Below are 12,793 nucleotides of genomic sequence, written 5' to 3' on the forward strand. Positions count from 1 at the left end.
CCAGATCCTTGGAATTTTCATACCATCTTTATTGTTGATATTTGGGTGGTTTATCAGGATTTCGCAGGATTCTTTAAATTTTCTTTCGTACCATGTTTTTGTGCGGTGTAAGGAGAGCAGGTGCTTTTCCAGTTGATTTGGTGTAAGGTGTTGAGTGCGTGATCTGAGAGGCCTGCTTCACCATAGTGGTTATATTTAATGTGTCTAATGTGTTCTTTTTTGCGTATAGGGATTGTCCGTCCTGTTTCACCAATGTACGGTAAGTTACAGGTGCAGCGGATGCAATAGACTCCAGGATGTGCTAATGGGAGGAGAGGGTCCTTAGAGGAGCTGATGGTTTTAAGTTTAGTGGGTTTAAAGGTGGCATTAAGGTTATAGTGTTGTAGGATTCTGTTGATTTTTTCTGATAACCCTTTAATGTATGGGATGGCTATGGTTTCACTGTAGTCTAGATTCGTTTTTGTTGTGGTTTTATAGAGTATTTTATTGACAGTATTTTTGTTATAGCCATTGTTTATGAATGTGTCACTAATGATTTTTAGTTCTTGTTTCAGGGCATGCTGGTTAGAGCAAATAGTTGTGGCTCTGTTTTTAAGGGTGTTTATGACTCCATATTTTTGTGCTGGGTGGTGATATGAATTCGCATGTATGTATTGGCCTGTGTGTGTCGGTTTTCGGTAGACCGTGAAGGATAGATTGCCTGAAGGAAGACGTGTAACTAGTGTGTCTAGGAACGGGAGCGAATTTTGGTTTTCGATTTCGATGGTAAATTCGTGTTGTTTGTTTAGGTGGCTGAGGAATGTGTTTAGCGTTTGTCGACCGTGCGGCCAGATCGCGAACACGTCGTCAACGTATCTGAGCCAGATTGTCGGTCGAAGCGTGGCGGAATCAAGAGTCCTTTGCTCAAAGGTTTCCATGTAGAAGTTCGCGATTGGGGGGGATAATGGTGAGCCCATGGCCGTACCTTCCTTTTGTAGGTAGAATTTGTTTTGCCACACGAAGTAACCGGACTTTAGTACGTGGGCAAAGAGGGCCGTAATGTCGGGCGGAAATTTGTTCTGTAGTAGGAAAATTGTGTCATTGATGGGGACATTAGTGAAAAGGGCAGAAACGTCAAAACTGACTAATAAGTCGTCTTTGTCGAGTGTTATGTTTTTGATTATGTTTATAAAGTGTTGTGTGTTTTTTACGTAGGAGGGGGAATGACCTACCAACTCCTTGAGTGTTGCCGCTAATTTCTTGGCTAGCTGGTAATTGGGACTGTCTATTCCTTCCACTATTGGTCGAAGGGGCACATTTTGTTTGTGTATTTTCGGAACCCCATATATTCTGGGGGGGCGGGCGTAGTGGGGTTTGAGTTTTTTAACTGTGTCTGGTGGCCAAGAAGTGACGGACTTTAATAGTTTTTCTGTTTTGTCCTTTATCCTCTTTGTTGGGTTATAGTTTACCATTTTATATGTGTTGTTATCGGCTACTAGTTGGTTCATTTGCAGTATGTATGTTGACCTGTCAAGGACAACAGTGGCACTGCCTTTATCAGCTTTCGTTATTATTATGTTTTGTTTGGCTTTTAACGATTTAATTGCTGCTAATTCTGTTTTAGTCAGGTTGTTCTGTATGGTTTTCTTGGTATTTAGGACGCCCCCCCCCCCCAGAATATATGGGGTTCCGAAAATACACAAACAAAATGTGCCCCTTCGACCAATAGTGGAAGGAATAGACAGCCCCAATTACCAGCTAGCCAAGAAATTAGCGGCAACACTCAAGGAGTTGGTAGGTCATTCCCCCTCCTACGTAAAAAACACACAACACTTTATAAACATAATCAAAAACATAACACTCGACAAAGACGACTTATTAGTCAGTTTTGACATTTCTGCCCTTTTCACTAATGTCCCCATCAATGACACAATTCTCCTACTACAGAACAAATTTCCGCCCGACATTACGGCCCTCTTTGCCCACGTACTAAAGTCCGGTTACTTCGTGTGGCAAAACAAATTCTACCTACAAAAGGAAGGTACGGCCATGGGCTCACCATTATCCCCCCCAATCGCGAACTTCTACATGGAAACCTTTGAGCAAAGGGCTCTTGATTCCGCCACGCTTCGACCGACAATCTGGCTCAGATACGTTGACGACGTGTTTGCGATCTGGCCGCACGGTCGACAAACGCTAAACACATTCCTCAGCCACCTAAACAAACAACACGAACGCATATAATTTACCATCGAAATCGAAAACCAAAATTCGCTCCCGTTCCTAGACACACTAGTTACACGTCTTCCTTCAGGCAATCTATCCTTCACGGTCTACCGAAAACCGACACACACAGGCCAATACATACATGCGAATTCATATCACCACCCAGCACAAAAATATGAAGTCATAAACACCCTTAAAAACAGAGCCACAACTATTTGCTCTAACCAGCAGGCCCTGAAACAAGAACTAAAAATCATTAGTGACACATTCATAAACAATGGCTATAACAAAAATACTGTCAATAAAATACTCTATAAAACCACAACAAAAACGAATCTAGACTACAGTAAAACCATAGCCATCCCATACATTAAAGGGTTATCAGAAAAAATCAACAGAATCCTACAACACTATAACCTTAATGCCACCTTTAAACCACCCACTAAACTTAAAACCATATTCAGCTCCTCTAAGGACCCTCTCCTCCCATTAGCACATCCTGGAGTCTATTGCATCCGCTGCACCTGTAACTTACCGTACATTGGTTAAACAGGACGGACAATCCCTATACGCAAAAAAGAACACATTAGACACATTAAATATAACCACTATGGTGAAGCAGGCCTCTCAGACCACGCACTCAACACCTTACACCAAATCAACTGGAAAAGCACCTGCTCCTTACACCGCACAAAAACATGGTACGAAAGAAAATTTAAAGAATCCTGCGAAATCCTGATAAACCACCCAAATATCAACAATAAAGATGGTATGAAAATTCCAAGGATCTGGATGGCACACATTCAGCCAACCTAATTTGAAAGATTCAACACAAGTCAGGACTCTAGCCAATCTGCTATTATTAGAAACCATTCCACTCCAACTGGCTGGAATGATATTAATATAATGTTAATATATGTATATAGTAGACAACACAAATAATAGGACTTTAGCGTTGATGTATAATTTTTTTTTTTTTTTTTTTTTCACCAGAGGTCAGGCCAACAATTGTGGTAGCGGTTAGTCAGTGTCTTTAACGAACCAGTATGATTGTAGTATAGCTTGTTTCCTGTGTATATTTGTACGCTCCAGAAGATGCCCTTGACATAAAGGTCGAAACGTCGAATTGTAAAATTTTAGTAATAGTAAACTAAAGTTTTTATTCAAACACGGTAGTTGCCTCCATAATTTCCAAAAATGCATTCGGATCACCGTGCAAGCCTAAAAGAAAGGAAAAAGTTGTTGTTCCTCTGTATCGAGCCTTGATAAGACCCCAACTGGACTACTGTGCCTAGGTATGGGCACCAGGGTTTCTTCGTGATGGGAAGGAAGTGGAGAGGATCCAAAGACGAGTGACCAAGATGATAGTACATCTGTGGAATGAACCTTATGAGAATAGGTTGAAGATTTGTAGGTTGCAGAAATTGGTCGATAGGCAAAGGAGGGATGATATGATTGAGACATTCAAATTACTGAAGGGTTTCTATAAGATTGATCCAGAAGATATTTTTGAAAATATGACTCATTGTGGGAGGACTAGGGGCCATGAATGGAAGCTGGGCAAGAGCGTGGTTGACAAGGTTGTTAGAGCTAGGTTTTTTACTTGGAGAGTAGTGAATGAGTGGAATAAGCTTCCAGAGTCTGTTGTGGGTGTTACGACCGTGAATGAGTTCAAGGCAAGGTATGATAGATACTGTGAATGTCGAATAGTTGTTCTTGACATGATGTTAGGGCCTCCCTCGATGAGTCTGTCGACTCCTTGGAGTTGCCCAGAACAATAATAATAATAATAAAACTAATTTTAATGCTTCCAATATTTCATCTCAGTCACTAAGACATCTTCAAGGATTACAAATAACTCTTGTAACACACACACATACACTCAAAGACAACACAATACTAAATGAAACACATGGGTGACCCCTATCTTGATGGTGTGCCCTCTATGGGCATTTGTAGGTGGCCTTGGATGTAAAGTTGGACTTCTCACAATTATTGTTTCCCAAATTTTGGGAAGTTTATGCATCTGTATTTATTTAAATTTGGTTGATTTCTGAGTGCTGCTGCAGAATCTAAAAACAGTCTTTCCTTTTTGAATTTACTATGGTGAAGGATGGTGGTTTCTTCCAGGAGATCCTGTGGATTATATCCAATATATGATCTACAAGGCCAGATTGACCATAGTCCTGATTGCAGATGTATGATTTGTGTTCTTCTAAATGATGATCGCTGATCTACCTGTCTGTCCGAAGTAAGCCAACTTGCAGGAACAGATTATTTAATATACTCCAGGCACTGAGAGGGGAGGAAGCTGATTTTTGGTTGTACTTTTTTAAAGACCTAACTATTTTTCTGATGTGCCATGGATATAGAGGATGGTGATGGCATTTCTGAAAGTGATGGCCAAGGAATGAGAGGGGAACTGATTATTTTTTTTAAATTCTGTAATCACTGTAGCCATTGGAAAGGAAGGTGTTGCGTATGTGGTTGAGTTTGGTTGAAAGAGAGGTTCCACTGGAACAAAGATTATAGGCTCTATTGGTTAGAGTTTTAATAATGCCATATTGTTGAGAAGGGTGGTGGTGGGAAAGTTCGTGAATGTATTTGCCTGTATGTGTGTGTTTTCTATATACAGTGAAGGAAAGGTTACCATTAGGAAGGCTTGTTACTAATTATTATTATTATTCAGGCCTCCATGGAGTCAAAAGACTCATCATGGGAGGTTCTTTCTAAGAAACGCAAGTCTATCAAGACTCATCAAGGGAGGTCCCTCCTAGGAAACACAAAGTATATCATACCACTCCTTAAATGCAGACCATTCTCGCTCTTACCACTTCATCAGACAACGCATTCCATGGTTCAACCACCCTCCATGCAAAGAACCCACTCCTCATCCTCTTTCTCACAGTTTCCTTTTGTAACTTCCAGGGAAGGCCCCTTGTCATGACTCCTTCCTGCTGTTCAACCAAGCGTAAGAACTCTCCAGTGTCAACCCTGTAACCATCTCTCAACAGTTTAAAAGTCTCAATCATATAACCCCTCCTTCTTCTATCCACCAAACTCTGCAGTCCACACAAAGGTCTAAGAACGGTAAATTATTATTTTCTTTTTCTATTGTGAACTGGATTCTTAGATGTAGACTACTGAAGTGACTGAGGAAGGAGTCTAATGTGTCTTGGCCATGAGACCAAATGGATAATGCATCATCTACATATCTTATCCAAATAGAAGGTTTGAGAGGGGGGCTGAGTCTATGGCTCATTTTTCAAAATTTTTCATGTAAAAATTGGCAAGAGGGGGAGAACTCATAGTGGTTCCCTTCATCAATGTTAGTAAATTTTGTTCTTCCAAGAAAAAAAAACAGAATTGATAGCAAAGGAAAAGAGATCTAAGTAGCAGAAGGAAAAACGTTTTTTAAGAGTGTTAAGGTACCATTTGAGAGAATATTAGTAAACAGTGAGGTGATGTCAAAACTTACCAAGTTATTTAAAGTTAGATTTTCAATCAAGGTTTTAAAATAGGTAGATTTTTTTTATATAGGATGTGGTAAGTCCAGTGAGGGGAGGCGATGGTAAGAGAATTAGCAAGCTTTGACAATTTGTAGCATGGAGCATCAGTGGCATCCACTATAGGTCCTGGGAGAGGGGATTAGGTTTGTGGATTTTAGGTAAACCATATATCTGGGGGGGGGGGAACCGAAGGGTTTTTCCGGTGGCTAGGAAGATACTTTTTAAAGCAAACGCAATTTAAACGCAAATTAAATTTTTTAATTTGCGTTTTTGTGGGCTCGTCAATTAACACACACCTGACTTCTGGAAAATCAGTGGTGGTTTCAGAAATCTAAGGAGATGAAATGTTACTTCCATAAAACTTTGTTCTTTAGTACCATTAAAGGATTCTATGAAGTTTCTACTCATGGTTTGAACCTCACAGATATTTCCTTTATCAGTGCTTACTGCAGGGGATATTTTAAAGATCTCAATTAGAACAAAACTATCATTTATAATTTTCACATTTCCTAAGAGCCAGTCAGGGAGGCTATTAAGCATGTGTGAATATAACAGGCTGCTTATGCTGATAGAATCCCTACTGAGATTTTCAAAGAAGGAGAAGTGGAGAACTCAAGCACCAGCTCATGCTCCTTTTATTCAGATGACTTTAAAGATGGCATGATTGTAACTATTTTAAGTAAGAAGAACCAGTCAATTAGCACCAACACAAGCAAATATCTTTCCACCAACAGACAGTAAAAAGAAGTGCTGATAATTGTCACTGTCTGAATGAACAATTTATCCTTCAGAATGTCAAGTAGAGTTTTAGGCCCATTCTATGAAATCATCAAAATAATCTTCACTGCACAGCCCAGCCACTCCAAGATAAAGGTCATGAACACAACCACCCATTTTTACAGCCTTTATTGATCTAACAAAAGTTTTGACTCTTGTTAACTAGAAAGATCTCTGGCAAACTCTATCAAAGATTGGTTCTTCACTGGAATTCATTTCTAGTTTGAGACTACTATAGGACAACACAGCAACAAGCAGGATCAGCAATGGCCATTCAGGAGATCTATTCAGAGTGAAAATGGGCATAAAGCAAAGGCAGTATTCTTAGTGCCCTTCACTATTTTGTAATAAGAATTCTTCATCTCAATAATGAAATACCTCTTCCAAAATTAAAACAACCTAAGTGATAGAAAGTTTTACAATAGAAATGGAGAGAAAATTTTTTTAATCTTAATAGACTCTGATCCAGAGCAAAGACAGTTGAAATGTCACTTGAGGAACTCCAGTACAATGTCATTTTTCTTCATTCTTAAATCATTGCTGTCACTTTCAACACAGGCTATGAAAGAACTGACCTAAGGATATGCATCATAAAGATAGAGTAAACATTATTATCATTATTATTATTTTGTGACCCCTCCAAGGAGTCTTAAAGATTCATCGAGGGAGGGGCACCAACTCTACAACTCTCCGTCTCCACCACTTAATCCAGCAACTACAGTGAAACTACCATTACCACCATCATCTATACCAGCACTGATTTATCTGTATATGGGATGAAAATCCCGAGTTTCTGGGAGAAAAAATCCTGTTACCACCATATGAGATTGGCTAACTCACCTTCAATTTAAAAAAAAAAACCATATAAAGATTCTTCTCGTCATGACAAGAATCGAACTAAGGCTTTTTCCAATTGAAGGGCACAATATGCCATTGTTCTTCCAACTGTGTTATGGAGACACTAGTATTGACTGGACCCAACGCTGCTTAACTTTGGTGATCAGATGAGAACTGGTGTATTCATCATACTCTGGCCACTGACCAGACTACGCTGAACTAAACATCATAGTAATCATAGTAATTGCTGGCTAACTATCATAGTAATCATCAAAAAAATCAATCATTCATTTAAAGATAGACTAAACATCACAGTAATCTTGAAAAAATCATCATCAATCAGTAATCATCATCATAAATATCAAAAAGATGCAAGTACCACACTAACTTGCTTCTGTTGATTCAGTGCAAGTACTTATCATTCAAGGTGGATGGAGTAAACCTGAAAATGTCAACTAATCTACCTTGGCAGTCACTTCTCACAAAATGCTGACATTGAATAAGGAATAAGGAATAGCTATCCTATATTCTGTCAGATTTGATTTTATGTTCACATGGTACTGCATGGACCTGTGCATTAAGTATAAACAATGATGAACTCTGGAAAAGTCAGATACTACTTCCATCTACACATTTCACTTATTTTTCATGCATTGCTGACTTCTTTCCTTTGCAATAACTGACACCATGACACTGATCTGTTTCCTGTTTTATAGTTCAACATACGAGGGACATCCAGAAAGTAAGTTCCATGGGCTATCAGAGAAACAAAAATATACTTACAAAAAAGCTTTATTGGAAATTAAAGTAGACATCTTTCACTACTTTTCTACATCATTTCTGCCATTGTTCAGGCACTTATCATAATGGGACACCAAGAGTTGTATACCTTCATCATAGAAGGTTGCCACCTATGAATGCAAACCACGTATTGACTGCTTCTTTGACCTCGTCATCATCGTCTTGAAACCGCCAGCCACTAAGGAAAGATTTCAGATGTTTGAACAGGTGAAAGTCACTTGGCGCGAGGTCAGGACTATATGGGGAATGATGGAATTGTTCCCAGCCGAAGGTGGCGAGAAGTTGGTGTGTTACGACGGCCGTGTGTGGGCAGGCATTATCATGAATCAAAACAATGCCCCTGATAAGCATGCATGTCGCTTATTTTGGATCACACGACGCAGTTTCTTAAGGGTTTAGCAGTACATATTCGCATTGATTGTGAGCCTTGACCCAAGAAGTCTACCAGCAAAATTCCTCGTCTGTCCCAAAACACAGTGCACATGATTTTCCGAGGAAACTGTTGTCTTCAATTTCGTCTTGACTGGTGATGAGGTGTGCCTCCACTCCATGGACTGTTGTTTGGATTCAGGGGTTGCGTGCGACACCCAAGTCTCATCCCAAGTGACAAGTCTGCTCAGGAACATGCAATCACTCATTGCATGTTCTCCATAAACCTCAATAATTTGCCGATGAATTTCAGCTGCTTTAACATCATCGCATTCGAGAAACAGATAACTAACCTAATTTCATATGTGGCGGGCAATTAGATTTTACATGTGGCATGCAATTAGATTTTCTTAGACATTTATAAACACACATCAAGAAGTGTACGCACTGCGAGAATGTCTGAAAATGGCACCAATGCCTTGCTAACAAATCAACAAACTAAGCACGCATGCGCACCATATCGCAGCGCTGCAGTGAAAATATTTAAAAATGGAACTTACTTTCTGGATGTCTCTCATATATTGAAATATGTTAATCAATATATATTGCTGACTACATTTTACTAATTAATTCTGCTGATTAATACAACAAATTTCATCCACAAAAACAAACAATAAATAGAGATAATCTTATTTTATTTCTTGAAATGCAAGTAATGCTTCTCTAATATATAATAACCATTAAACACATGTTTGCTGTACTGATTTTGAAATATAAGGTTTATTGACCGAATAAATTTATATCACTTCAAATGTCTACAGCAGAGAAGAGAAAAAAAAACAATTCTGGAGATAAGATTATAATATCTGAGTGCTCAGTCATTAACATCATGAAGAGTTTAGTTGGACTTTTATTTCAGCAAACGACTATTAATAAGACTATTTTGAAAAGGTGTTATCTAAATCATGGAATTGAAAAGGCCAAGGATTAGCATGATGAGAAGTGTCATGTTCATGAAAATTTCTCATCCCTCTTCTATAAGTTATTAGTATTGCAAGGAAATACCACATGGTCATAACAGCAAATAACATGGAAAACAAAATGCTAAGCTGAATATGCAATATAGTGTGATCCCTAGGGTAATTTATTAATATAACATGTAATAATGCATTAATATAACATGAAACATGCAACGAAAACGAATTTGAAAACCTTACATATTTGCATTTATAAAATATATGGATTTTTTTATGTATTTGTGCCACTCATTTATTTATAAACTGGAAAATTTTTTATATATGTGTGGTTCTAAGCAATATCAATACAGATACTATTGCTTAAAATCTTACCTTTCATTTCTAAGCTGGAGCTGGGTTGATTCTTATACTGTACATTTATCTGAAAAAAAAAAAAAAAGAAGCAGACAAGATTAAGTCATATGACAGACTAATTTAATTTCTTTTATAAAATTAAATTGTAACAAACTCAGGCGAGGAAAGTGACTAGTATGGCAAGAAAGGCAAAACTGGAATATGAGAAGTGATTGGCCCTGATAAAGAAAATCCTAGGGAATATTTTAGCTATGTGGCCAGTAGGAGGAGAAATGATTGTGGAAGAATGACATTGTTGGATAAAAATGGGAATGGAGTGACTGATGTAGAGGACATAGTGGAGTTGTTCAATGAACACTTTATCGGGGTATTTTATCCTGGAGAAGTAGGTTTTAATATTAGAGGGATAGGACAGGTTTGAGGTTTAGAAGTGCAAGAAGAGAGTGTTTCAAATACAGTAGTCCCTCCCTTATCCATGGTGGATATGTTCCAAGACATTATCCCCCCTGCAATCCATTGACAATGTGATTGTCATTTGATTGCATGTGATTTCCAGGTTAGTGGATACCTAAAACTGCAGGTAGTACCAAACCCTATACATACATACCTATGATAAAGTTTAATTTATAAATTTAACACAGTAAGAGATTAACAACAATAACTAATAAGAAAATAAGAAAATTATAACAATATACTGTAATAAAAGTTATGTGAATGTGAATAGAATCTTAGCAACCTCAGCATACTATTTTTTTTTTCTCTCCTTATGAAGTCAAGAACGTTTACCTTTCACTTACAGGAAGCACTTTACAGCTTTTCTTTGGCATATCCAAATTGCCAGCATCACTACTTTTGTGCTTTGGGGCCATAAATAAAATAAGGGTTACTTGATCACAAGCACTGCAATGCTATGAATGATCCCTTTGTCTGCATATCCATGCTGGACAAAGCCAGCATGGATATGCTTTATGTCCTCAGAATGGCATGCTATTTAAAACTTATGAATTATTTATATCTGGAATTTTCCATTTAATATTTTCAGACCGGGGTTGACTGTGGGTAACTGAAACTGCAGAAAGCGAACCTGCAGATGAGGGGATCTATACTAGTACTGTTGATGTCAATAAAGCAATGGGACTGGATGGGATTTCACCTTGGGTCTTCAGAGAATGTGCTAAAGAACTGACAGATCTGTTGACCTGGCTTTTCAATGAAAGTTTGGTCATGGGAAAGGTACCCAAGGAGTGGAAGGAGAGTAAGTTAGTGCCATTGCATAAGGGCAGTAGCAGACTGGAAGTGTCAAATTATAGACCAGATGTATTTCATCAGTAGTTGTTAAGATCTTAGAGAAACGCGAGGGATCATTTACAGAGTTGGGAAGATGGGGGTAATGTTATCTGTGAGAGTCAGCATGGCTTGTTAAGAGGCACTCTTGTTTTAGTAATGTGATTGCCTTTTATAATAAAGTTACAAGAGCAGTTGATGAGGGAAAGGCATATTCTGCCATTTTTTTGGATTTTACAAATGCATTTGACAGGGACCACATGATAAGCTGATATTTAAGTTGCAGCACATGGATTTAGATGTCAGGTTAGTGAACTAAACTGAATTCAGGATTGGCTATCTGATAGGTATCAGAGTTGTGTATAGGAAGCAGTATCAAGGAGGCATAAGGCTACAAGTGGGGTCTCATAGGGATCAGTACTGGGACCGGACCAGTATTGTTTAAACAATCACATTGTCAATGGATAACAGGGTGATATTCAGTTGTTTGCAGATGATGTGAAGCTGGGAAGGGTTATTAGTAATAGTGCATATGTGGTAGCCCTGCAAGAGGATTTGAATAAGCTAGACAGATGGGCAAATGAATGGGGATATCAGTTTAATGTAGCTAAATGTAAAGTCTGAGATAGGCTGTATACTCTGTTGGAGGAACTGTATTGGAGGAAGTGGTGGAGGCAAGGAATCTAGGGCATAATGATCGATAGAAATTTGCAATATGTTCTCTGAATTTCAGGGAACATATCGCAAAGGTGATGAAGGTAATCAAGAGGATTGTTGGAATACTGAGAAGAATGCTGACCTGCAGATATAAAAGAGTTGTCATTCCATTGTATAAAACCCTGATCAGACTGCACATTGATTATTGTGCTCAAATTTGGTTCCCAGGATGTGAAGGGGATAAATTAACCATAGAAAGAGTGCAGAGACAGCTAACAAAGATGGTATCAGGACTGTATAATGTTAGTTATGAATTATAAATTAAAGATGCCAAGAAATTATATTCTTGGTTTAATCCTTTATCCAAGTGTAAGCAAACAAAGTTTGTGTGTGAAGTAACTTCACAACTAGACAACTCGTATATAGAGGCTAATGACTTCACATCACTTGCCTTGGTATCCTACAATGCAACACATATATCCTTATGGACATGTGCAATGCTATCCATTATGAACTTATGAAGATAGGCCGAGGAAATCTGGACTGCAGTAGATAGAAGAAGGAGCAGTGATATGATTAACACTTTTATATCATTGAGAGATAGTTACAAGGATGACACTGGAGAGTTCTTTTCTTTTGTGGAATAGGGGAAAGGAGTCATCCCTGGAAGATACAAAAGGAAGTTGTGAGCAGGAAGGTGAGAAGTGGTTTCTTTGCATGGAGGGTGGTTGAACCATGGAATGCATTGCCTGATAGAGTGCTGAGAGCATGAGCAGTCAATGACTTCAAGGAGTGGCATGATAGACTTTGTGTTTTCTTGGATGGGCCCCCCCATGATGAGTCGGGACTCCATGGAGGCTTGGATAATAATAATAATACCACTGAGAAGATATTAATGAAGTAGCCATTTTAATGAAAAAAGTATGTGATGATTGATAAAATGAGTGTAACCATGGAAAAGCAAGAAATTAAGGACTGACTGTAAAAGAATTGGAAGAATATAGCTACTTACTAAGCATGAGA

General features: G+C 38.4%; 1 protein-coding gene across 6 annotated transcripts in view; it reads right to left on the reverse strand.

The window, feature by feature from the left end:
* LOC150100549 (uncharacterized) overlaps positions 1 to 12,793 on the reverse strand; it is an 844,187-nt gene that overhangs the window by 61,654 nt on the left and 769,740 nt on the right. For all 6 annotated transcript variants that reach the window (XR_016549159.1, XM_090401348.1, XM_090401347.1 and 3 more), the window contains one exon: positions 9,848 to 9,896. Coding sequence is in view for 5 of the 6 variants with exons in the window: in XM_090401348.1 (XP_090257474.1) it covers positions 9,848 to 9,896 (49 nt within the window). In the remaining variant the exon portion in view is untranslated. The remainder of the gene's footprint in view (positions 1 to 9,847; positions 9,897 to 12,793) is intronic.

Source organism: Typopeltis vanoorti, chromosome 12 (assembly GCF_054136105.1).
Source record: "Typopeltis vanoorti isolate ZY-2024b chromosome 12, IOZ_Tvanoo_1.0, whole genome shotgun sequence".
NCBI lineage: Eukaryota > Metazoa > Arthropoda > Arachnida > Uropygi > Thelyphonidae > Typopeltis > Typopeltis vanoorti.